The 27,058-nt window shown below is 37.5% G+C and overlaps 1 protein-coding gene across 3 annotated transcripts in view; it reads left to right on the top strand.

Moving 5' to 3' along the window:
• The window catches only part of RNF13 (ring finger protein 13), a gene marked incomplete at its 3' end in the record, with an annotated part of 47,850 nt that overhangs the window by 4,311 nt on the left and 16,481 nt on the right, over positions 1-27,058 (top strand). The window contains exons 2-7 of one of the 3 annotated variants that reach the window (XM_081329840.1): positions 5,390-5,516; positions 7,434-7,514; positions 17,814-17,939; positions 23,524-23,611; positions 24,808-24,898; positions 25,866-25,890. In XM_081329840.1, coding sequence (XP_081185966.1) covers positions 5,403-5,516; positions 7,434-7,514; positions 17,814-17,939; positions 23,524-23,611; positions 24,808-24,898; positions 25,866-25,890 — 525 coding nt within the window. In that variant the 5' untranslated portion in view covers positions 5,390-5,402. Of the gene's footprint in view, positions 1-5,389; positions 5,517-7,433; positions 7,515-17,813; positions 17,940-23,321; positions 23,622-24,807; positions 24,899-25,865; positions 25,972-27,058 lie in introns of those variants that run through there. The other 2 variants (XM_081329839.1, XM_081329841.1) reach the window with 2 other exon arrangements.

Raw genomic sequence — 27,058 nt, 5'->3', positions numbered from 1 at the left:
GGAGCCAATGCAAATTGGAGCTGTCAATATGACCATCTCAGAGGAGGAAATAGGAAAGGCAAAGAGATCTGTGCTTCTGTTTTTACTTGGAGTTTCAGGGCATATTGTCAGGACCGACATGGTGAGAAAACCAACAGTGGGAACTAGAGCATCTGAACAAGCAAGTACGTACTCTCATCCACAGGTGCTAAACAGAGGAACACCACTAGCCTCCATCATGAGAGCTCACTGGAGGGAACCAGCCAGCAAATAAAAGAGAGCTCAAGACGAAGGGGGTAAGAATAATTTTTCTTACTCCTGTCACTATAATCTTAGAATTGGGGTATAAGGTAGAAATAAAAGCTTTCATCTCATCACAAGCTTTATAGATGTAGAGGTGGTGCATAAATTGCAGCAAAACTACCAAGATTTGTAGAAGAAGAGACTATAGACAGCTAGACTTTGAAGGTGGGTCCTATTTTGCAATTCACTGCTCTAGTGCAGCTGGCAATTGACATGGAATTCTTGGCCTTGTATGTAACGGCTTCCTTGCAAGTACCTGTGGTGCTAGTTCTCTTCTTGATTTCAGCTCCATAAACCATGACTGGATTGTGTGACGAGCAATCTCATTTCCCTCGCCATTGAGCGCAAACTTGGTGCTTATAGTGACCATCCAGCCAGAGTATGTAGAATACCTACTAAGAATTCTGATTTTGCGGATGTCTTTGGAGAGCAGAAGGAGGCCACTGCACTTCCACCTCATAGGGACTTTGATTGCACAATTGAACTGAAACCTGGAGCAAAAACCCCAGGCAAGAGACATTATTACATTATACCAGGGTTAGGCAACCTTGGCTCTTTTATGACTCGTGGACTTCAACTCCCAGAATTCCTGAGCCAGCCATGCTGGCTCAGGAATTGTGGGAGTTGAAGTCCACGAGTCATGAAAAAGCCAAGGTTGCCTACCCCTGCATTATACCAAAGAGCTTAGTATTTTAAAGGAATACTTTGATGGTTTGCTAAATCTCTCTTTAAGATTTCCCCCTAAGTCCCCAGCCTCTGTTCCAATCTTTTTCGTTGCAAAGAAATGAAAAAGTGCATACCAATAAGAACATGATCTGGGATCATTATCTGTTTCCTCTGAATAGCAGACCTATCAGACAAGCTGCAGAACATCTGCATCTTTAGACCTGAAGAATGTTTACAATCTCAGTCAGATAAAAGAAGGACTTGAGTATCTCACTGCCTGCCTTCAATATAAGATATGGAAGTTTGAATATATTGTGATGTTATTTGGATTAGCAAATTATGGAGCATTATTGTTGAGATTAATGAATCATGTTGGAGTACTTCCTTTTTTTTAAAAAAAAGAATATTTTAAATGTCAAAAGAAAAGCTATGGTGTCCAGCACTGTCTTAATTTTCAACAGGCCCTCCAAACCTCTGTAGTTTAGTGCAGTGTTTTTCAACCTTTTTTGGGCAAAGGCACACTTGTTTCATGAAAAAAATCACGAGGCACTCCACCATTAGAAAATGTTAAAAAATTTAACTCTGTGCCTATATTGACTATATATAAAGTAATTCTCTTGAATAGGAATCAAATAAACACAAAGAAAGTATTTTATAATTACTTTTCAATTTTTCCCACGGCACACCAGGCAACATCTCGCGGCACACTAGTGTGCTGCGGAACAGTGGTTGAAAAACACTGGTCTAGTGTTTAGTTCTATGATGGTAGGGGTAGGCAACCTCGGCTCTTTTATGACTCATGGACTTCAGCTCCCAGAATTCCTGAGTCAGTTGACTCAGGAATTCTGGGAGTTGAAGTCTATGAGTCATAAAAGAGCCGAGGTTGCCTACCCCTGGCCTAGATAAATGAAATATTAATAAAGAAAGGCTCAACTTGCTTTGGGGTAAGTGCATCTTTTGTGACTTAATCAAGAAAGCTATTTTGTAAGGGCACTTACAACCATTTTCTAAGTGCACCTAAATTAATTTTTCAGAGTTCTTGATATGCCTTTGGGGCAAAGGTTATGGCATCTAGGCTGTAATTAGATAAACCTGTCAGGTTTCCCAGTATGGGATAGGCAGTAAAATAAGGTCTATTACTTTATAGCTTAGATCAGGCATGTCAAACTCGCGACGTCTCGGAACTTTTTCCCATTGCCGAAAATGGGATGGGCGCGGTTTCTCCGTGACGCTCCAGCCTGTGGGCCGGCAGTTTGACACCCCTGGCTTAGATCAACATCTTGGCTTGGGAGAAGATGCATAGACACATCCCTCTCTCTCAGTCTCTTTTAAACATGACATCAAGATTAAGTGGTGACTTGCAGGTTCCGAATTGGTAAAACTGATTTACACATATCAAGGATCAATGGTGAAGGTGATATCTGGTTAGGAGCTTTACTTTATTGTTATAATAACAGATTTTTGAAAGACTCCCAGAATATCCCTCTGTCTCCCTTTACACAAAACAGAATCAAACTGAGTTCACCTTGAGTTTGTTTCACACCTCATCTGTCCCAGGACTGAGTTGATATTTACTTAGTAGTTCTTGGATTTCTTCTTCATGGTTATTGCTGAACTCTTATGTGTGTGATGGGTGGATAGGAAGGGGATTATATGGCTTGTTGATTGAATGCTTTGCAGAAGCTTTCTTGGTGTTTGAATTGGTCCATCACTGTAGTGGAGCATGGTTTCTAGTGGGTGACTTGGATAAGGGGGTCAAAAATTGGGAATAATTAGGGGTAAGTGTGCAGGCAGTGATATGGTGATGGCAAGCATGGAGATTTATGATAGGAAAAGAAAGTGTGCTCTCAGAGAATGTGACCTTATCCTTAGTATTGATGCCACATTCCAGCCTCTGTACTTGGTCCCAAGGCCTGGTCATTGGAGCAAAGTTCCAGATGCTGCACCCAAATGCAAAGTCAATCTGTGATAAGGCTGTGAGAGGGCTGACCTGGTGTGTATTATCAACCTTGCTGTCTATAGCAGCAAAAGATATTTGAGCATCACTAGAGGAAGATGAAAATTGAATCCAATTGGGCAAAGGTATGAATATTTATTAGGGATTACCATGTGGCAAAACGACTTGTTACTCCACTTTTATTGCTGCCCAGATAGCCAGTCAATGCCTTCTATTGGGTGCCTGGCTCCCTCTTGGGTAAGGAGCAGAGAAACAGTATTTGTACACCCTTAATCATACTTGTGGTTGATTTTTAGCAAGCCAGGATGAGAATGGTGTCTAGTTATTCTTGATCTTTCAGCAGCTTTTGATACTGTTGATCTTGATATCCTTCTAATTGGTTTAGGAGTTTTGGGATGTGGTGTGCTGCCTTCCTTTGAGGCGGGTTCTAATGGGTTTTGGGAGGGGGAAGAAATTGGGCCATGAGCCATTTTTTACCCTTTCCTATTTAATCCATATGAAGCTATGAGATCATCTGTTGACAAGGGATTACCGGTAAGTGTTATCAGTATTTGTTTGTTCGTTTATTTTTATTCTTCCTTTATTATTTTTACAAATAACTCTAGGCAGAGAACATATCCATACTCCTCCTCCTATTTTCCCCACAACAATAGTATGCTGATGAGACTCAATTATATAACTCTAATCTAGGTCATTTAGTATCTGGTAGCTCACTAGATGAGATGGAACAGGCTTGGACTCAACTTTTTGTAGAGAGTAAGAAATAGGATTTAATGATCTCTCCTGCCCACTCCCCCACCCTCATTTCTGGAGAGTGTCTTTTGTTAACTCCAGGTGTAGTAGTACCATTCTCCTAGACCGGGTTGGGCAGGGCCAAGGGGTCCTTTGCCTAAATCCATGTTGTGCATAAGTTGTGCCTATTAGATTGAGAGATTCTGCTAATGGTCACTCATGCCTGAATCATTTTAGTCACTTCCCAGATGGACTGTTGCAGTGACCTCTACACAGGGATACCATTTTTAAGCATTTGGAAGCTGCAGCTTATCCAAAACATTTTGGGTGCACCATGTTATGCTCAGGTAACACCACTGCTGTGTGGGCTGCTTTGACTTTCAGTAGGTTTCAGGTGCAATTCAGCATGCTAGTTACCACTTTTAAAGCATTGGGCCAGAATACTTGGTGGGCTGCTTGTTTATCTCTGTTCCACCTGATTTGCCCATGTGCCAGAACCCTTGTGTGAAACACTGTTATCTGATGAGACCTAAGAGGTATGCCTTTTCTGTCACAGTGCCTGTCTTGTGGAACAGTCCTCAGTCCCACCCCTGAGGTTTGGAAGGCCTCAACCTTATTGGCCTTTCAGAAGTCCTTAAAAAGGGAGTCATGATGACAGTGGAATCCAATTTATGTGTTTTGCTCTGTGATGATTGAAGAACCAATTATTTTATCAGGAGTCTTTTATTGTTATTGTTGCTGCTTTTTAATGTGTTTATTTTTATTACTTGTTAGCCACTTAGAATTATTTAATTAAGATTGGTAGCCATGTACATTTGTAAAATAAATGCATCTTGGCTGGGTTAGAATACTTATTTCAGATAAAGTCATGATTGCCCCCTCATTGCCAGTGCAAAGGTGTACTTTTAGGGATTTGAACATAGGTTTCTTCTTCTTACCTTCATGAATTGTCTGATCCTTGGTGTAAATACTTGGTGGTCTGTGTGCAGTTCCTGCATGCTTATGTAATGCCCATCTCTGGCCTGGAAACTTGTTTTCCACCTTGCCAACCTTACTCTTTACAAAATCTGTGACAAAATTTCCTTTATAATTCAGGAATAGTATCATGCAGGTAGTCCTCTTTAATGGCCATAACTGTTACCTACAATTCTGTCATTAAGCAAAGCAATTGCTAACTGACACCATGACTGCGATTCTGATCGTGCTTCAGCTTTTCTTTGCTTTACAGGCCTGCAAAGGTTATAAATGTGAAGACTGATCATAAAATTTACTTTATCACCATCATAACTGTACATAGTCGTTAAACCAGAGTCACCTTTACTACACTGTTGTGACACCTAATACAATCATACTTCATGACTGTAAAGATAAAGGATTATGATAGTAAAGTAATAGAAAAGCTGTTTTTACCTTTAAATCTAAAAACACCCTGTGCTGCTTAAAATACCCTTTGTCAATAGCTTGTTAGACTGTGTGCTATTTATTTAACAACTGGAGACTTAGCTTGCTTGTATAACTTGTGGCTATAATAGGATCACCTCAAAGCATTTCTATACTTTTGTGATGACATGTTTCAATTATATTAGAGTGTGAATGCTTTTACAGCAACATCAATTAACAGGGGTTGAGGCTGCCAGAAGAGCCAGAACTTTGTATCTTCCTTGACACCTGAAGTGGTAAAAGAGAAAGTAAAGAAGAAGGAGAAGTGAATGCTTTTTTTTCATATCCCGATTCTTTTGTTCTTTTTTTCAGGAATTTCATTAAGATGCTGCTATCAATAGGAATGTTAATGTTGTCTGCCACTCAGATTTATACTATTCTCACAGTTCAGCTGTTTGCTTTTTTAAACCTATTGCCAGTAGAAGCTGACATCTTAGCGGTAAGTTTTATAATTATTTTATAGCATAAAATATTCTTCAAAAATGGTACTCAACCCTTTAAACCTAGTTGCATGTTAGATACACTCAAATAATTTACCAGATCCTATGGCTAAATTTTTCCTAGCACATATCCTGACATTTCCTACTGATCTCTACTATCTCAGCTATGTATGACATCCACTACCTCATTATATTGCTTCCCATTTAGCAATAATCCTTTATATTGCTGTTCTGTCCCTTGTCTTTCCCACCTTCTTGGCTTTCCTTTTATGAACCTTCTTGCCTTCATAAAAAAATGAAACTCTGTGCCCTTCTTTTGACTCTGATGCGACTTCACTCATTTGCAGAATGGCTCTATCTATCCCATTTAGAATTTAGCCCTAATGCTTTATTCAAAGGCCATTGCGGCCCTCAGTTCAATTTTGCTTTTCCAAAGTCTTATTCCACAGATGTACAAACTGTCAATGGCCAAATATAGTTTTAGCAAAATGAGTTGAGAGCCTCTTTGCTACTAGGGCAAAGTGGAAACTGTCCTTGCTTATAGCAGGTGAATGTATCCACAGAAAAGCATGCACACAAATTTTTGTTCAACCACTTTTTTTATAAATTGTCTTCCATCTTCTCCCAATTTAAGTCTTAAAAGCACTAAGTTAATTGTAACTTATGAGCAACATGTGATATATATGAGTAATGAGTTGGGGAGCCACACAGGGCGTAATCTCTGGGTCAAAGTGCCCATATTTTGTCTAGTAGTTGTTCTGTACCAGCAAGAAGGCAAGAGGCTGGAATTACGCCTGCCAAATTTATTGCTACAAAAACAAACAAGACACAAACCAAGAAACAGGAGCTTTAAGAAACAGGAACTATCCAAGCGGTTGCCTTCAGCAAACCAGCCCTCCCACACATTCCCCTTAAATACAGTTCAGGGCGTGGCCTCTCTCTGCCTCCTTCCGAGGTGCCCCATTGCCTTCCTCTGTTTACTCCTGATTGACTGCCTCCTGCGTCGGGCGTCCTTGAACAGGGCCAGCCGTGGGTCATCTTCATCCACACTGTCAGGCTCACACAGCTGGGTCTGCATCGTGACCAGATGAGAGGGGCCTTGCTGGGGGTTCTCATCAAGCTGTCCAATCCCCTCAGCAAGCTCTTCAACACCCCCCTCCTCCTCCTCTGAGTCGTCTGACCCAACTGCCGAACCCACAGGCTGACCCTGAATCACAACACTAGTCTCTGCAGAAGTCTTTTTCTCCAATATCTTTTATCCCAGAAGAATCTCTATTGCGCTTTTCTGTGATTTGCTTTTTCAATGCCTGCTATGTAAGCCATGTCTTAGTACAGAATATTTCTACTTAATAAAAGAATTTCAGTATTTCTCAATAAAAATTAGTGCTTAGATTTCTCTCCATGTTTATTCTCTGCTGATAACAGGTTTTCAATGCTGTAAATGCACTGTAAATAATAATTTTAACTTGCTCTAGTTTATGTTTAAGTTAAGTTAATATTGAAAAAGTAATATATAAAATTTAAGTAAATTTTATATAATTGTTAATTCCCTTTTTTGAGTGCAGTAGACAGAATAGAAGCAAAAAGCTGATGGAATTTCTAAATGTTGGGTTTTTCTGCCTTCCTGGCAGTTTCTGACTCTGATTTTCCATAAAAAGAAACTAGTTTACACTCTACAATTATTCATCAATTTGGTTTAAACATAAGTCTTAATAAATGAAAACTATATATATATTATATTTGAGCTATTTCAAAATTTCAAAATTAGAAATGTCTTGCTCTTTGCTTTGTAACCATCTTTTTTGCAAAAACTATGCTATTTGTATTCTACCATACAATTATATAATAACATTTTATATGGCTAATTTTGCAGTTTAAAGCATGATATATGTTTTTGTGTTTCTTGTGTATTACAGTTTAATTTTGAAAATGCAACACAGACATTTGATGACTTACCAGCAAGATTTGGTTACAGGTTGCCTACTGGAGGTTTGAAGGTAAGAAATAATTTGAAACAGATTATGGAATATTTTTTTTTAAAAAATCCTAATTTATGACATTTTATGACTCTTTATCATAAATTTAAATAGGTTGTGATTTATTGGCCAGAGTTAACTGCAACAGATTTGTCATAGCTATGCTTTGAAAAACTGTAAATATAAGCACATAAATTTATGACATTTGATTCAATTACACAGCATGTATAAGTATAGATATATTAATTACAATTTGATCTAAAAATAGTGTAAGAAAAAACCTTCGAATTTCCCCAAGATTTTATTTTAAACTGGAAACTAGATCACAATTCCATTGAAACAGATTGTTTTTATTATGAAACAAGTAGTCCTGGACTTACAACCGCAATGGAGCCCAAAATTTCTGTTGGTAAGCAAGACGGTTGCTAAGTGCCCCATTTTACGACCTTTCTTGCCACAGTTGTTAAGTGAATCACTGAAGTTGTTAAGTTAGTAACATGGTTGTTAAAGTTAATCTGGCTTCCCCATTGACTGCTTATTAGAAGGCCATAAAAGGTGATCACATGACCACAAAACACAGCAACCATCGTAAATACATGCCAGTTGCCAAGCATTTGAATTTTGATCACATTAGAAGAATCTTTTACTTTCTAAAATTGCAGCCAAAATTAAAATCATAAAATTGAAATGGCTAGTGTAGGGTGTTGAGTCTTTACCCTATGCTCAGTGTGTAAATTTAGTTTTGAAATATTCTTCAATCCCAGTTACTTCTTGGAACTTTATTCCATGAGACTGGAACACTGCAGTGATAGTGTTACCCTGATTGTAATTTACTGACTATACAAATTGTCATCTGCTGCTCAAAGAGAAATTTGGGGATTCTTGTTTAAACAAAACATTAAATTCTTGCCATTTGAAATACTAATTGAATGCTTTGAGGTAATGTAACCTAATCCAGCTGTAACTGAGTGCATCATCTCTTACTCTTAACTACACTGTTAGATCTCTGTATTAATGAACATCTTCAGCATATTTATGTTAAATGTTGATTCTCTGACTGGATTGTTGCTCTGAGTGCAGTTCATCGTAGAAAAATGGAAAATAAGCCCATGTATAGTTTATAATTTTCTCTAGTGTCCCATAATCCAGAGTTCCCCAACCTTTCCAGGTTGGTAGCCTGGAGCACGGGGAAGGGGGAGGGATGGTCTTCTTGGGGGGGGGGGTAATGTATGTACATGTGTGTGTGCACATGAACACCCATTGCTTGCGGTGACACCAGTGCTTGCACGTGGACCTGCGAATACCCACAAGACTCGCAGCGACGGCGCTTATGTGAGTGGGGTCACAAACGCCCATGATGACAGTCGAACAAGTAGGGTGTGAATGCTTGCAACGATGGTCATGCGAGTGGGGCTGCAAACACCCATGACAACACTCACCACTCATGTGGCCAATAGCCCATGGCCCAGAGGTTGGGGACCCCTGCTTTATTCTCCATCACCTTGTCTTTCTGAGTAAGAACTCTCATTGTTCTGGCTATAGATGATACATTGATAACACGATGCCTGTTACCATCTTTTACATAAAGGTAAAGGTAAAGGTTCCCCCGCACATGCGTGCTAGTCGTTTCCGACTCTAGGGGCCGGTGCTCATCTCCGTTTCATAAGTACTTTTCAAATCAGAAACTAGGTTCTGAATGTAGGTCTGTTGATTAGGGTAATTCTCAGCTCCTGTGCAGTCTCTTCAAGGCTGTACTGAGCATTGGGTCAGTATATATTCTTGTGGTATTCCTATCAAATATCATATTCTCAACTATGGTAACAAATTATGCATCTTATTTTCTGTTGCACTCATTTTTCTCTTGGTTTGAATAGAACAGTTATTATACAGTATGTACTACTAACTTACTTTGATATCAGTTACAAAGGCTATATTTCTTAGAATAAACATTGAGAATTCTGTCATCTAAATTGCCGATGTACAGTCAAAACATTATACTTGTTTTCGGAAGGATTTGTTTCTTTATAGGCCTTAATATGCAATAATAGCTAGTGCCAAGATAAAAAAGAATTGCAGTATGTTGTACCTATATTTCTAGAGTGATTTATTCTGAGAATGCTTTGGTTTATTTCGATATTGACTGAAATCTTTGTCACTTGTCTACAAAAGCAATTACAAGAAAACTGGCAAATTAGCATCTCAAGGTAGATTTAGATTTATTTAATCTAAGGTAAATAATGTATTAGTTGTCAGATTGTATTTCTGGAAATGCTGTAAAATGCACCAGAAAACGTTAGCATGTACCAAAGAGATCTTGAATTATTGTCTACTGCTCTAATAGTTTTTAAAAGAAATTAATATATAGGCCCCTCATGGAACATCAGAAAAGTTCATGGAGAAAATCTGTGTGGTCAATAGGAATCAATCAGCACATATCAATCAGTATATCATGGAACAGTGCCTTGTAGCAATGAAAGACTTGCACATCTCAATGACATTCAGATATACCATTAGGAGTGTCTACTTTCAAAAGGGTACCCATGATAGGCCTGTCATAAAAAATGGAACAGATAGAATACAATCCATTTGAAAAGGAATGGGAACCCACTCCAGATTTCTACCAAGAAAGCCACATAGATTTTCAAAGCCAGGGTAATGTCAATATAGTACTTGAAGGTGAGCCCCATAGGTTAAGAAGGTATACTATAGAATGAACATTCAGTGGGAAAGTATTCCACTGCAAAGAACAAAGGACAAATAGGAATAGCTTTTTATGTTGGAGATGTGCCTGGATTCAAACTGAAAGAATATCCAGCTGCTGATGTCAAAACCATGAATCAAGTGAATATCAGACAGAAGTATCAGGATTCACCACGTTGACATTCTAGGAATCAGCAAAACATCCTCAAGTGATACTGTGTTAATTTTAGAAGAATGGAATGCTGAAATTGGAATCAAACAGCATCTGCACTAACAGGAAAAACAGTGTTTTGAAATTTTAGCAGATTATGATAGCAAATTACACTAGAAGCCAGCAAGATGAGTACATTTGTCACAGGATGGACAATACTGGAATCAAACTAAGTATGTAGTGTGCAAGCAAGGATGGAGGAGCTTTCTTCAGATCAAAAATGAGGCCTAGGGCTGATTGTGGTTCAGATCATGAAATAATTCTTACAAGATTACAAACAAAACTAAAAAAACAGGCCAACAAGATAATCTTATCAGTATTCTGCATAGTAATGCAATGGAGGTAAAGAATAGATTTAGATTTGATAAACGGATTGCTTGAAGATCTATGTTCCGAAATTTGCCAAACTTAAACACTAAGTTCCAGAGAAGAGCAAGGGGTAAGGAAATACATTTAAATAAACAATGCAAAGAAATCGAGGATAATTGATCTGGAAGTGCAAATTATTTAACAGGTTTACATAAATCAGTGCAATTTTCATGAAAAGAAGAAACACTGTAAAAGGCAAAGAAGACAAAAAGATATTGAAGAAAAAAGATATAAAGAAGTGATAGAAGAAATATATGGGAAAAAATGTATGAGAGGATCTCCATTGGTGAGATATTCTCATTCTCTCTCTCTCTCTCTCTCTCTCTCTCTCTCTCTCTCTCTCTCTCTCTCTCTCTCTCTCTCTTCCCCCCCTCTCTGTGTGTGTGTGTGTATGTGTGTGTGTGTGTTTGTGTGTGTGTTTGTGTGTGTAGTTTGATTTCTGAACTAGAGCCAGGGATCTGAAAACTGAAGTGAAATGGACTGTAGGAAATATTGCTAACAATGAGTTGTGAGATTAGATGAAATATCAGTTAACTATTTAAAGGTTATTTTCTTATTTTATTGATTAAATGTATATGCCACCCATTTCCTGGCTGAAAGCAACTTTTAAGATGATATGGTTAAAATGCTAATAGTTTGCTGCTTGTAAACTGATATGAAAAAATCTTTTATTCCAATATTAAAAAGAGCAGTGTTAAAGAATGCTCAAAGCACAAATTGCATTGATCCCACATGGCAGTAAGAAAATGCTCAATTTTTTTTTCTATCCAGGCTTTAGCATGCACAGAAAGAGCCGCAAAGTGTATAAGTTCGATTCAGAAGAAGCAGAAGCATCTGATATTATATTGCAAACATCTGATGGATAATGGAAAAGGCAAGGGAGTTTCAAACATAAATTATTTTTTTTTTGCTTTATTAATTATATAACTGTTTTTAACTCTACAAACCACAACAAAAAACCTTAAAAAACACTGGATTACCTCATCTGCCTGTTGAATAATTTATGCGATCACCAGGAAATAACTGTTAGAAGGAATATGGAGCCAACTAGATTCGAAAAGGAGTAGGCCAAGATTGTATGCTGTGGTTTCTTTAAAAAATAATTTTTATACAGAATGAGAAGAAAAAACAGAAACTGGAATTAAGGTTGTTGGGAGAAACATCAGCAACCTCAGATATGCTAATGATGCCACTTTGATGGCTGAAAGTAAAGTGGAACTAACTACAATAAGTTACTCTTATTGAAAGTAAAAGAGTAGAAAAGCCAATTTGCTGGTCAATATTTCTTTAAAAAAAAGATTGTCAACAAGCAATGACAGCCCAATGTGAACAGACAATAAGGAAACAGAAGTAGTAACAGACTTCATTTTCTTAGACTCAAAAGATTCACAGTGGTCCTTATAAAATAAAGTGATATCTGCTATGGCAAAATTCTAGACAAAATGCTAAAATGCAAAAATAACACACCAAGAGCAAAAATATGTTTCGTCAAGACTATGGTTTTTCTAGGTGAAAAATGTACTTTGAAAGCTTGTTTATCAGAAAGGTTGAACAATAAAAAAGTGATGCCTTTGAATTGTAGTGCTGGGGAAAATTGAGAATACTTGGATTGTAAGAACAAATAATTCAATACTCTATAAAACTGCAGAGCTCATCAGAAGATGAAGGTAAATGTTAAATATTTTGGACCTTTACCATGAAGACAAGAGTAATTGGAGAAGACCCAATGCTTCTATAATCAGAAACAATTAGTAAAAGGGTTGACAGAAAACAAGATGGCAAAATACTGTTATTGAGTTTACAAGAATTGACAGGAGAACTTATTGATAGACAATCCTGGTAAACTGATGTCCATTGTGTCACAGAAGCCAACTGAATAATTAGCAATTACATATTGGGGGTATAATTAAATACATCTAAAAGGCAGGCAGGCACATTTGAACTGTATTATCTGACAGGATTTGAATTCTATGTCTTAACAATTAGGCAATAGAAAGTTAAAGTTCACTTAATTACTGTGGCAAAAAAGGTGGTGAAATTAATAACTTACTTAATAACTGCATCACTTAGTGATAGAAGTTCCAGTTCCAATTGTGGTTGTAAGTTGAAAACTACCGTAGTTTCCGGCGTATAAGACGACTTTTTAACCCATGAAAATCTTCTCAAAAGTCAGGGGTCGTCTTATACACCGGGTGCTGAAACTTTAGGGACAGGGCTGGCTGGAAAACCTGGAGCGGATCTTCCATTTAGTCTGTGCAGGGAAAGCAGGACCAATTGGAGTAGAAGCTGCAGTCTGTGATTTTTTACAGGCTGGAGTCTGGGCGTCTTTCCTTCTAAAGTTGAAGAGCAGCTGTAGGCAGGTGGGGAATGCAAGAGCAACTTGAAAGGCAGGTGGGGAATGCCAGCCAGAGCAGCTGCTTAGCTCTAAGGACACATTTGACTCAGGAACTGGGCGGGCTGGCTGGAAAACCTGGAGCGGATCTCCCATTTGGTCTTTTTTTTAAAATCCCATTTACATCCCGCCCTTCTCCGAAGACTCAGGGCGGCTTACAATTTAAAGCACAAATCAATGTGCTTAGCAATAGCCTTCATTCTATGTATATGCCTGCTTATTAGAGCTTTCACCCCTCCCCCACAAGCAGCATTATTACAAAGTCAGCTTATTGCTCCCAACAATCTGAGTCCTCATTTTACCTACCTCGGAAGGATGGAAGGCTGACTCAACCTTGAGCCTGGTGGGATGAGATCCTGCACTAATTGCAGGCAGCTGGTGTTACTTAAGGCTCTGCGCAGAGAAAGGTTTAGAGTGAATTAGGAAAAGTGAAAAAGTGAATTAGGAAAATAGGAAACGGTTGCTGGAATTGGGTATGTGTAGTTTAACGAAGAGAAGGGTGAGGGGTGACATGATAGCAGTGATCCAATATCTCAGGGGCTGCCACAAAGAAGAGGGAGCCAAGCTATTCTCCAAAGCACCTGAAAGCAGGACAAGAAGCAATGGATGGAAACTAGTCAAGGAGAGAAGCAACCTAGAACTAAGGAGAAACTTCCTGACAGAACAATTAACCAGTGGAACAACCTGCCTCCAGAAGTGGTGAATGCTCCAACACTGGAAGTTTTTAAGAAGAGACTGGACAGCAATTTGTCTGAAATGGTATAGGGTTTCCTGCCTGAGCAGGAGGTGTACTAGATGACCTCCAAGGTCCCTTCCAACTTCTTCTTCTTCTTCTTCTTCTTCTTCTTCTTCTTCTTCTTCTTCTTCTTCTTCTTCTTCTTCTTCTTCTTCTTCTTCTTATTATTATTATTATTATTATTATTATTATTATTATTATTATTATTATTATTATTATTATTATTATTATTTTTAATCCACTTGCACTGTTTTATGTTTACATGTTTGATGACAAACAGCCTTATGTTTATAAGTGACAGTTTTCCTACTAAGTACCTGCATGTCATAAGCATTTGAATTAAAATTACTATATTAAAATCAAATCTGATGTTTTTTAATTTTTATTTGGTGTGCGTTGGAAGAGGGGTAGTCTTATACGGCGAGTATAGCCCAAACCCTATAATTTAACAGGAAATGTAGGGGGTCGTCTTATACGCCCAGGCGTCTTATACGCCGGAAAATACGGTACCTGAAGAGGGACCCCTCTATTTAAGCTTTGATTCAGTAAGTCTAAGTAATAGTTGTAGTGTATACTATTTCCTTCTCTAGTGATTACACCCAGTAGGGCCAAGGATCCTGAGAGGGTACAAAGTTTTCTGTTTTTCCCTTCTCAAGAGATATATTTAAAATGAAAATTAAATAAAATTCGTATTCTGCTTGTGAAAATACCTGAAATGCAATAATAAAAATGTGCTTAAAATACTATAGAATTGGCAGGCTGCAACAAAGCTTTTTAATATATGCTTAAAGCTTAAACTTTTATAGCATATCTGTGTAATAATAATAAAGTTGGAAGGGACCTTGGAGGTCATCTAGTACACCTCCTGCTCAGGCAGGAAATCCTATACCATTTCAGACAAATGCCTGTCCAGTCTCTTCTTAAAAACTTCCAGTGTTGGAGCATTCACCGCTTCTGGAGGCAGGTTGTTCCACTGATTAATTGTTCTAACTGTCAGGAAGTTTCTCCTTAGTTCTAGGTTGCTTCTCTCCTTGATTAGTTTCCATCCGTTGCTTCTTGTCTTGCCTTCAGGTGCTTTGGAGAATAGCTTGACTTCCTCTTCTTTGTGGCAGCCCCTGAGGTATTGGAACACTGCTATCATGTCACTCCTTGCCCTTATCTTCATTAAACTACACATACCCAATTCCAGCAATCGTTCCTTATATGTTTTAGCCTCCAGTCCCCTAATCATCTTTGTTGCTCTTCTCTGTACTCTTTCTAGAGTCAACATCTTTTTTACATTGTGGTGACCAAAACTGGATGCAGTATTCCTAGTGTGGCCTTACCAAGGCATTGTAAAGTGGTATTAACACTTCACATGATCTTGATTCTATCCCTCTGTTAATGCAGCTTAGCACTGTGTTGGCTTTTTTGGCAGCTGCAGCACACTGCTGGCTCATATTTACGTGATTGTCCACTAGGACTCCGAGATCCCTCTCACAGTTACCACTATTGAGTAAGGTGCCACCTATACTGTACCTGTGCATTTGGTTTTTCTTGCCTAAACGTAGAACCTTACTTTTTTCACCACTGAATTTCATTTTGTTAGATAGAGCCCAATGTTCAAGTCTGTCAAGATCCTTCTGTATCTTAAGCCTATCTTCTGGAGTGTTGGGTATTCCTGCCAGCTTGGTGTCTTCTGCAAATTTGATGAGTTCCCCATCTATCCCCTCAGCCAAATCATTGATGAAGATGTTGAAGAACACTGGGCCCAGAACAGAGCCCTGGGGCACCCCACTACACACTTCCTTTCATGTAGATGCAGTTCCATTGAGGACCACACGCTGAGTACGGCCTGTCAGCCAGCTACGAATCCATCTGGTGGTGATGCTGTCTAACCCACATTTTTCTATCTTATCAAGTAGTAGGTTGTGATCTACTTTATCAAATGCCTTACTGAAGTCCAAGTCCAAGTGTATTTAAGTATACACTTAAGTGGTTTGTTGGATCAATGCCCATGTGAAATAGAGTTGGAAGCATAGCTCAGTTGCACTTGAAAGTTGTCATTATAAGTTATACTGTACCTTGACATTTGATTAATTTTAATTTGTATTGGACTTTAGGATATAGGATTCTGATTTCTTCCTTACCTGGCAAAGGATGCTGGTTACAGTGATGTCATACTTGCACCATTAACAGTTTTGATTGATTTACATGAAACTTCCATCATTTTTTTATCCTGAAGAGAAGAATTTAAAACAGGCAATCTTAAGTAAACTGAACTAATTGCCATGTTTTGTATTAGAACCTTTGTAATTTAGATTTTAAAATGATGTTGTAGTTCCACAAAACAGATAGGATGAGTTGTCTTGTATTGCGCTGCATGACTCTTTTCTCATAAAGAGGGGAAGGGAATGTTTAGAAGAGCATCCTTTCCCAGCAACCGGTACTAGAGGTATTAGTGCTTATCTGGAGAATCACATAGTGTTAATTGTGGCAAAGGGCAGTTTCCTCGCCATGACAGTTTGGCTTATGAACATCCTGTAATTGATAGCATAATGAAGGTAGCTGTACAGTACAGGAACACTGAGTGTTCTCCTTCCAGCACAATATTTCTTTCTCAACAGAGAATACACAGAGTGTACGACAAATTTGCTAGATGGTTTTCTCTGTTTCTGCTGCTCTCTTTTCAAATTGGGTCATACTATAAGAAATTTGGCGTCTAGTCATGCTGGCCACATGACCACGGAGATGTCCTCGGACAAGCGCTGGCTCTTCGGCTTTGAAACGGAGATGAGCACCGGCCCCTAGAGTCGGAAACGACTAGCACACATGTGCGGGGGAACCTTTACGTTTACCTTTTTATAAGAAATTATCTCACAAGAGCTGAAATTCCGTGATAAAATAAGCCAGAGTGACTGCCTTTTTTAAAAACTAATGCCAGCTCACCACCTAAAACTATCATCTAGAGGGTATCATAGCAACTTCTGTGAAATAAAACCACTATAGATATTTTGAATGAAATGTTAACGTTTATGTTACCTTCTTAGGCTGCGTATATTTCGCTGATGTATTTTAGATTTCACAAATACCAGTGTAACATGTTAATTGTATTAATTATCAATATACCGACGATATTCGGTTATACATCACAGGCCAGACCAGGCCGGAGATGATTTGGAGGTGTTGAGTTGGTACTCCGACCTTAGGAGGGAGTAGATGGGATAAAACAATTTCAGATTAAATCCTAGCAAGATGGATATACTGTTTTTCTCAGGAACTCTTAGCTCTGACTCAATTCCAGTGATAGCTCTGGGCCAAGCTCTCCACTTCTTCAAAAGTCAGTCAGTCCTCCTTGACTTGTGGCTCCTGCAGCAGTGGTAGGGGGGGGGGGCTTTGTCTAGCTACAGTTCCTGGAGTGAGGTCGCTATTGAAGGTAATTGAGAAACTGCAGTTGATAGAGACTAAAGTAACCAAGCATTTACAGAGTCGTACTTATTCTTTTGTTGCTGCATTGGTTATGTATAAAGTCCTGAGCTTGATCTAAAAGGATTCCAAAGTTTTTGTATGGTGCAGCACTGCGAATTGGAGGGCCTGGCTCATTCAGGATGATTTTTTCCTGCCCTGTGACTTGTCATCAGGCAAGTTGCTGTGCAACGTTACTAGCCTGATTGTGGGAGGTGGGGGGTGGCATGACAGCAATCTTTCTTCAGGGTTTGGAATGCCTTCCCTGCAAAGAAATGTCATTGTCTTTCTGCAATCATTAAAATTACTTTATTCGATATCAAACCTGGATTGCTATTTTATAACTCCTTTTAATTATATTACATTTTTAGTTATGCTGTATAATTCCCCAAATCTGTTAAAAAAAATCTGTTAATTTTCCTGTCTTATGTCAAAATACTAATCATATCTTTTGAAAATGGTTTTCAGGGGTTCCTAATAAATTCAAAACCTGAGAATGCCTGTGAGCCTATAATTCCTCCACCTCTGAAGGATAACACATCCCATGAATTCTTTGTCTTAATCAGAAGACTTGATTGCAATTTTGATATAAAGGTAAGTATCCTTTCATGTCTTCAATTCAGAAATGTATGGAATTTCTGAAGCTTCAAAACTATATTTAAATATGCTGCTTGAAAAGAGTCACATTGTTGAGTCCATATGCATAAATCAAATTTGGGTAAATTGCTCCCCAAATTTCTTCTTGCTGAAGATGGTTGGAACTGAGTTTTTTATCATTTTGAGACAGGTAACCCGTTGAAAACTAGTAGACAATGCAATTTAAAATACATAGAAACCCACTTTAAAAAAGACAGAAAATAGTTCTCTCTTTTTTTGTATTTTTCTCCAGACATAATAGCATCCAGGTTGCCAAAAAATATTAAATGTCTCCCCCTTGACCCCCAAAACTTTGCCTACTTTTAATTAAATTGTTTTTGGGCTATCCACCAATTCTCTTGCTTGTGGCAATTTGCTTATATGTCAAGCATTGTGGGAGGAAACTCATTTTCTCTGAAGGTTTTCTTCTGCAACAACTTAATATGCAATATTTGAATGTCTTTAATGCAGGACTTGGAACTTTTTTTCTTGTGGGTACCTGTACTGTATACTTTAGTAAAGAAATGGCATTCTTTATATTTTCAGAAGTGTTTAGAGTTGGCACTAGGCTTTGTTCCAGAATGCAACTGCTTCATTCTTTGGGGGTTCTTGAAATGGAGTTTAAACTACAGTAAAATGCAGCTGTCTAGAAATAAGATTGCTTGGGGACTTCACAACTTGTACATTAAATTATATAATTTAGATAGAATTTAAAACAGCTGGTTCATGTTGAACATGCACATCGCTTTCTGGGATTAGTGAACATAGATGGTAAAGGTGATATATTTGTAAAATTAATACATTTGCCAGTCCTAGGCATATTTTCCTCTCCCTAATGTTACTTTCCCATTTCAAGTAAAAATAACCCAGGATCTGAAATTATGATTTGATTCCAATTTTTCTAACTACTTCCAAGTATATCACAATTCCTAGCACCAAGAACTGTGGCTTGGAGAAAGTCTATTGCTGTGGTTTATAATTGAAAGCAAGCATAAAAAGAAAAATGACAAGTGTTGTAAAACTTAGGTGCCCGGACAGTGTGTTCATATGATTGAGGGTGCCTTGCATGTGCCATTCACATATTTTAGAGCAGTGCTAATACAATAACAAGCTGGCAGATGACTGGTAACGTTGCTAGAAAAGTGGAATGCAAAAAGAGTGCGTACTCCCACTGCAATTAATAAGGGTGCCATACTGAACACAATGGTTGTATGAGCATAATTAAAAGTGCATTTTTGTCTTGTTTTTTATTTAAAAAACAGCTCTGAAGAATTCTAAGCAGCCTGGGGGTGGGATGGGGAGAGCTGAACTCTACAAATGCAAAATAGAATATTTGGAGAAGTTTTCTCTTCCCTTATGGTTGTTGTTTACACACAGGTTAAATTGCATTCAGGATTGTAACCTCATCTGACTGCTTGAGGGGAATGATTTTGGATATTCTTAGCATAAAAGAAACGTCTAACATCTAAGAAAAAAAAGTAGCAGTCAAGGGAAGATTCTGTACTTGCCCATGCTGTTGTACCTGAATGGTTCTTTTGTTTCCTTACTATCTCAAGCAGTATAATCAAGATGCTTACTGCTAGATCTATTGAATGTATATGTTGATCTTAATGCAGTATATGAAAAGCTTACTTTACTTCCAATAAATATATATTTGTGTTTGTAATACTAAACTTTTGCTTAGGAGAAAGTACACGAAATGCATTAAATTGTCATGGCCAGAAGAATTTTTGATATAGATTAGCTTTATTTTCTAGAGCAGTTGGCTTGTTGCATAGAAATCAGAGAGTGTAGTTTTAAATAAATCCTGATCACTTCCCAAGCTGAGAACTTTGTTAGTTTCATTCATTATCTATTTTAAAATTGTAGTTGCCATGTGACAGCTGTTTTTATACTGAATACTGAAATTAATACTGCAAAAGCATTTCTTTTGATTGACAACAGTGGCATAAGGAACTAGCCCTATAGGTTATAGGAAGTGAAATGAGCTTGATTTAGCCTAATGCGGCAGCTCTGTAAGTTATATTCAGGAATCTGTGGATCTAATAAAATGTTTACTGAGGAAAAGAAACTAAACAACATAGTACAGTAGTGAAATGTTAAATAACTTGTTTTACTTATTTATGAAACTATTATATTAAACTGTACATTATATTATATTATATTACATTACATTATTCAGTTTATGAAAATTTGCAAATGATAATTTGTAATTGAAATCTTCAATACGTCTGCATTAAACTTGTGTACTATAGTAATTATCCAAAACAGACACGGTTATTAGGGAATAAAGCTTATTCAACTGCTTGATAAGACTTACTTCAAAGTAAACATGTTTGATAACAACAACAACAACAACAACAATAATAATAATAATGTTGGAAGGGACCTTGGAGGTCATCTAGTCCAACCCCCTGCTCAGGCAGGAAACCCTATACCATTTCAGACAAATGCCTGTCCAGTCTCTTCTTAAAAACGTCCAGTGTTGGAGCATTCACCACTTCTGGAGGCAGGTTGTTCCACTAGTTAATTGTTCTAACTGTCAGGAAGTTTCTCCTTAGTTCTAGGTTGCTTCTCTCCTTGACTAGTTTCCATCCATTGCTTCTTGTCCTGCTTTCAGGTGCTTTGGAGAATAGCTTGACTCCCTCTTCTTTGTGGCAGCCCCTGAGATATTGGAACACTGCTATCATGTCACCCTTCACCCTTCTCTTCGTTAAACTACACATACCCAATTCCAGCAACCGTTCCCTATATGTTTTAGCCTCCAGTCCCTCAATCATCTTTGTTGCTCTTCTCTGTACTCTTTCCAGAGTCTCCTGCCTAAATGTAGAACCTTGCTTTTTTCACCATTGAATTTCATTTTGTTAGATAGTGCCCAGTGTTTGAGTGTCCAGATCCTCCTGTATCTTAATCCTATCTTCTGGAGTATTGGCTATTCCTGCCAGCTTGGTGTCATCTGCAAATTTGATGAGTTCCCCATCTATCCCCTCATCCATATCGTTGATGAAGATATTGAAGAGCACTGGGCCCAGAACAGAGCTCTGGGGCACCCCGCTACACACTTCCTTCCATGTAGATGCAGTTCCATTGAGAACCACACACTGAGTAATGCCTGTCAGCAAGCTATGAATCCATCTGGTGGTGATGCTATCTAACCCACATTTTTCTATCTTATCAAGTAGTAGGTTGTGATCTACTTTATCAAATGCCTTACTGAAGTCCAAGTAAATTATATCTACAGCATTCCTCTGGTCCACTAATTTTGTCACTTGGTCAAAGAATGCAATAAGATTTGTCTGGCATGATCTGTTTTTGACAAACCCATGTTGGCTTTTAGTGATGACTTTGTTTGCATCAAGGTGTTCGCTGATTTGTTGTTTGATTATCTTTTCCAGAATCTTCCCAGGTATTGAGGTCAGGCTGATAGGTCTGTAGTTTCCTGGATCTATTTTTTCCCCTTTTTTGAAGATGGGAACTACATCAGCTCTCTTCCAGTCCTCTGGTAGTTCCCCAGTGCTCCAGGATCTTTGAAAAATATAGTTCAGTGGTTCTGAGATCACGTCTGCCAGTTCCTTGAGAACCTTGGGGTGTAATCCATCTGGTCCTGGTGATTTGAACTCGTCTAGGCTGGACAGGTGCTCACTTACCATTTTCTTGCCTATCTTAACTTGCGTTTCTATTCTGTTTTTTATGGCACTGGTTTGGGTAGGTTGGACTGTTTTTTCCCTTTGTGTAAAGACAGATGCAAAAAATGAATTAAATAGTTCTGCTTTCTCCCTATTGCTTGTCACCTTCTTGCCACTTTCCCCCACTAATGGACCAATCATTTCCTTAACTTTTTTCTTGTTTTTTATATGTTGAAAGAAGCATTTTTTGTTATTTTTGACTTTGGTCGCAAGCCTTAGTTCATTTTGAGCCTTAGCTTTCCTCACTTCATCTTTGCAGGCACGGGCTATTTGCTGATTTTCCTTTTGTGTAAAGACAGATGCAAAAACCGAGTTAAATATTTCTGCTTTCTCCCTGTTGCTTGTCACCTTCTTGCCACTTTCCCCCACTAATGGACCAATCATTTCCTTAACTTTTTTCTAGTTTTTTATATGTTGAAAGAAGCTTTTTTTGTTATTTTTGACTTTGGTCGCAAGCCTTAGTTCATTTTGAGCCTTAGCTTCCCTCACTTCATCTTTGCAGGCTCAGGCTATTTGCTGATATTCTGCCTTAGTTATGTGCCCCTCTTTCCACTTCTTATACTTGTCCTTTTTATCTTTCAATGTTTTGCACATAGTTATTGCCTGTCCAATGGCAGTCCTTAGTTTTAAGATTTAGAAGCAAAGGCTTTCCCTCCTTGCTTCTGTGACACTGATCAAATATATAAATAAATATATTGATCATCTCATATTACCTTTTGAAACTAAAAAGAGTGACTTTTGGGCTTTTTGCAGACTGCTGATGACAAACCTGAGACTTGAGCAAGCACAATTCCTTCCATAACAACTCTTTTTGATGCATAACAAGTAATACCTCTTAAATCTAGTACTAAAAGAAATGGCACGTATGTGTGGGGGAGGTCAAGAAAGCATTGTCTAGGAACATACACTAAATCCTGTGTAGGATAACATAGAATAGCTCAGATTTACCTCTAGATAAATTTGTAAACATAATAAAATTGTAAACATAAATGATTGGTTATCTTTATGGACTTTAGCTAACTTGACTGTCTCCCTCTCAAATTTACATATGATTTTGAAAGCGTACGGTAAGGTTCCTTGAAATATTTCTGAAACAAGCCATTAATTAGATAATTCCTGTAGTATTGTCATGGTTTAAAATAGACTCCTTGCGCCTGTTTAAGAACAGCATCCAGGCATATGAAAACTGTAAACTAAAGATACACAATTTTTGTAACTTTACAGACTTATCTGAATGGCTGATATAGGCTGATATACAAACTTGTCTGAGTTTCTCTCCCATTGAGGAGAGTCCAGACCTAGAAAGAGATATTGTAAGGTTCGGTTGTCCTTTAAAAAGCAGCTTATTACCCTGTGAGACAATGCCTGGATGTGTAGGATTAACTATGGAAATATTTGGAAATATTTGCTTTCTTTCAATATTGAACATGACCTAGTGAACCCAGGATGGGTCTGTGAATCCAATCAAGTTTTAATTCTCAGGATCCTATTTACATTCGGGATTAAACTGTAAAATAAAATAGCTGATGTTGAAAACAGCTAATTTGTCTTTTGTAGAACACATTGAAGTTGCCTGAGGCAAAAGGAGGTTTCAGCGGTGCTCTTACATATAAATACAGGTAAATGGGAGAAGGTATTGTGCTCAGTGGTACTAGGTTTGTCCAAGTTCCAGTATTGAGTCATTGTCAGCAGGGTGACAAAAGGCAAAATATATATCACTCACTTTCTTTTGTACAGTTTGCATACTATAAGAACAGTTCACAAATAAAATAAGTTAGTTCAAGACGATATATGGGTAGCAGGAGTAAATCATGTATCTCTAATGAATATTTATTACAAGTGTGTTTGACATGCAGGTTTTAAATGCACAGAGAGCTGGATTTAAGGCAGCAATTGTTCACAATGTTGACTCTGATGACCTCATTAGCATGGGATCTCAAGACAGTAAGTACAGGTATTAATTCTCTCCTGTTTGAAAACTATTCTGTTTCTCAGTGGTGATGGCATATCATTTTTTTGTTCCCACTAAGAATTTCAACAAAATAAAAAAAAAAATTATTTAATATGAACTTTATGGACACATCATTACAATCAAATGAGAGGAACACAGAATCAGACGTATTATGCCAAGTACTCTTCTATCTTTTAGCCTGTGAATGCAGGTAGTTTTACTTAACAGTAATTAAGTCTGAGATTGGGACTGGGATTTCCTTCGCTACACAATGTGGTCATAAAGCACAATGTCATGTGACTGTGCTGATATAGCAGTTCCAGCAGTCCCCAGTTACTATTGGTAAATGAATCTCTGTGAGTCGCTGATGACTTCATCTGTCTGCAACTTTCAATTTCATGCTGGTTTCTCCATTAATATTGCTTGTGGGAAGCTGGCAGGGAACATATCAAATCACAACTGACAATGGAATGCTGTGACAGGCTTGTTGCCAAACACTCAGATCATAATCATGTGACCATGGCCGGAACTTTGAGTACTGGTTGTAAGTACCACTCATTTAGCACCATTGTAATTTGGATGGTTGCTGAATGAGTGGTCGTTAACTGAGGGCCACTTGGATGAGATGTATTGTAAAGGAACTGCAGTTCCAAAAACACAAAACTATAACTGGGACAGATTTGAAAATCTGTCATATGCCGGGACAAATAGAAGGTCTAATGTTGGAAAAATGCCCAATTACGTAAGGAACCAAAACATTTAGAGAAGGCAGGCCCCACTGTGTCCCCCACAGAGCTTCCCCCCTCCATGCACGCCAGGTCCCCAAAGGGCTTGGGCCTCATCCCCATCATGCACTAACCTTTTGAACATCTCTGGACCTCACATTGGGGAAGATTGGCAGACCCCTCCATCCCTTAGTGCTCCCGGGCTGCATGGCTGGGTCCTGAAAGTGGCTACCAATTTCAGAGCAGCCTCAATTCCTTGCGGCTGCACTAAAATGGCAGCCACTTATGATGTGGTCATGCAGCCCAGCGATGAAGCGATCTGCTTTGGCAATTTCTGCAGCACTATGCAAACCACATTAGGGAAACAGCATATTGCTTCATTGCTGAGATGGGCAGCGCATAAATTTAATAAATAAATATCACAGTTGGATTAGTGATTACTAGTTATCTTTTTTTAAAAACAGTTGAAATTTTAAAGAAGATTGACATTCCATCAGTTTTCATTGGTGAAACATCTGCTAAATCTCTTAAAGAAGAATTTACTTATGAAAAAGGGTATGTATGAGATGCCTCACAAACTTTCTATTTACTATGGTGATAAACAGAACAAAATATTCAGCTTTAGTGTAAGGATGTTATGTTTTGCTTGCTTTTGATGCTGAAATTGCGAGAAATTTAAGTATATTCCCATATTTCAAAACCTTCTATTTTCTTGTGAGTTATATGAAATTTGTAGATTTAAGTGTTCAAATTTTAAACAAATTTATGGAAGGGTTTTTATGCTAGCTACCTTCTAAAATTATAGGATTTTATTTAAAAATAATGCTGGCTTATAAACATATACAGTATAAAAGTGCCCACAGATACGATCTGTGTAAATTTAAAACTTCAAAGAAATATATAACCAAATGTAACAATCATGTGTCTTAGCAGAAGAAAAGTGAAGTATTTTCAGAATTCCTTACAGATATTCGTACAATGAGCGTCTCTGCATTTGCGGAGCGGCAGAGGTAGAGGACCTGGCTCACATCCTATTTGACTGTTGTTTGTATAAGAGGGTGAGAGACAGGTATCTTGGTCTATATACCAAACGAATGACCCATTGGGATCCCCATATCAAAATAACTTATCTTATGTCCGGCCAGAACTTGAAAATAACATTTAACGTAGCACAGTATTTAAACAAAATGATCCGGTTAAGATCTGCATATGTGGGACTGATTGGGGTAGATTGTAAGGGCGACTCCAAAATATATTGTTTCCATATTTTATATCTTAAATTTGCATTTTATTACTATTTTAACTTAAATTGTATTTTAATTCCATTTTAAATTGTATTTTATCAAATTCCATTTTGGATTGCTTTTATCTAGTTTTGGTGACGGTTTGTTGCTGGAACTTTGTACTTTGATATGGCCCAAGGGCTAATCAATAAAGTTGTTGTTGTTCCTTACAGATATTCTTATCTGTATAACATGTTGGTAGAATTTTTACAATAAATTATTTTTCCTTTCCTTCACAGAGCCCATATTATGCTAATTCCAGAGGTCAGTCTTCCTTTGGAATATTATCTAATCCCATTCTTAATTATTGTGGGAATCTGTCTCATCCTTATTGTTATATTCATGGTAGGTATAATCTTTTCTCATTATGTTATCTTAGGTTTTCTCTACACATATGAACACATTTTTTATTGCTGAACTCATTGTTTTAATGTTTAGCATATGTATTTGTGAAAGATATTGCTGGCATTAGGTAAACTGTACATTAGAATCTTTAGCATAACTTTAAAAAGCTGTTTGGATTATCACTACAGTTGAGTTTTCCATGGATTCATCAGTTTAAGAAGAGCTTCCTTATGGATAGTATTTATATTCAACTTAATGTGATATGAATCCCCTTATATGCCATCTACAAGGTTTCATGTGCAAATATTATAAACACAAACTTTAATTAAAATATGCTTGTTCTTCTGATGGTATATGAAGCTTATAGTTTTTGTCACAATTCTTTTTCATTGTTTTAGGAATTGGGGTAGACTATAATTTGATTATCATAGTAGGTTAGAGAAGCAAATTAAAAGTTAAAATCCTTTTTATGTTGCAGGTTCAGGGAACTATGATTCCAGATATTTTCAAATGTATCTGTAATACAAGAGTTTATTATGCAAGATTAAATGCATCAGACCTTTTAAGAATTTTATTTTATTATTTTTTGTGAGGATTACTGCATTTCTTTTATATTTATTTATTTATTTATTAAATTTTTATATAAGCAAGTGAACAAAACGTAGCTAGTACTTAGAGTAATAGATAATTTTTTGTCCGGCAAATTTATTAAAATAGTACTAAATAGTACTAATCACATGAAGGTGAACTGGAAAAATATTTTTCTCTTGAAATAAATTTTATTTTCATATCTAAAATATAATCCAGGATAAAGGTGTGGATAGTACTTCAGAAATTAAATAAACATAGCAAACTGCTCCAAAAGGAAGATTTCCTGCTTATTTATGGATTATGCTTTTAGTCATTAATGACTGGTTTAGCTTCTGAAATCTTCTATCTCTTGAAACAGCTGGTGATGTAGAAAAACCCTCAAATGGTTGCTGTGAAACAGAGTTCAGCAAATTCTGTGAATGCATATATATGACTATTCAAAGAATGGGTTATAAATGGGCAACGTTTTCTTTTTGGACTTTCTGCATCCTATTTT

The sequence above is a fragment of the Vipera berus genome, assembly GCF_964194415.1.
Source record: "Vipera berus genome assembly, chromosome: 5".
Classification (NCBI taxonomy): domain Eukaryota; kingdom Metazoa; phylum Chordata; class Lepidosauria; order Squamata; family Viperidae; genus Vipera; species Vipera berus.
This window is presented reverse-complemented; position numbering and strand designations above follow the sequence as displayed.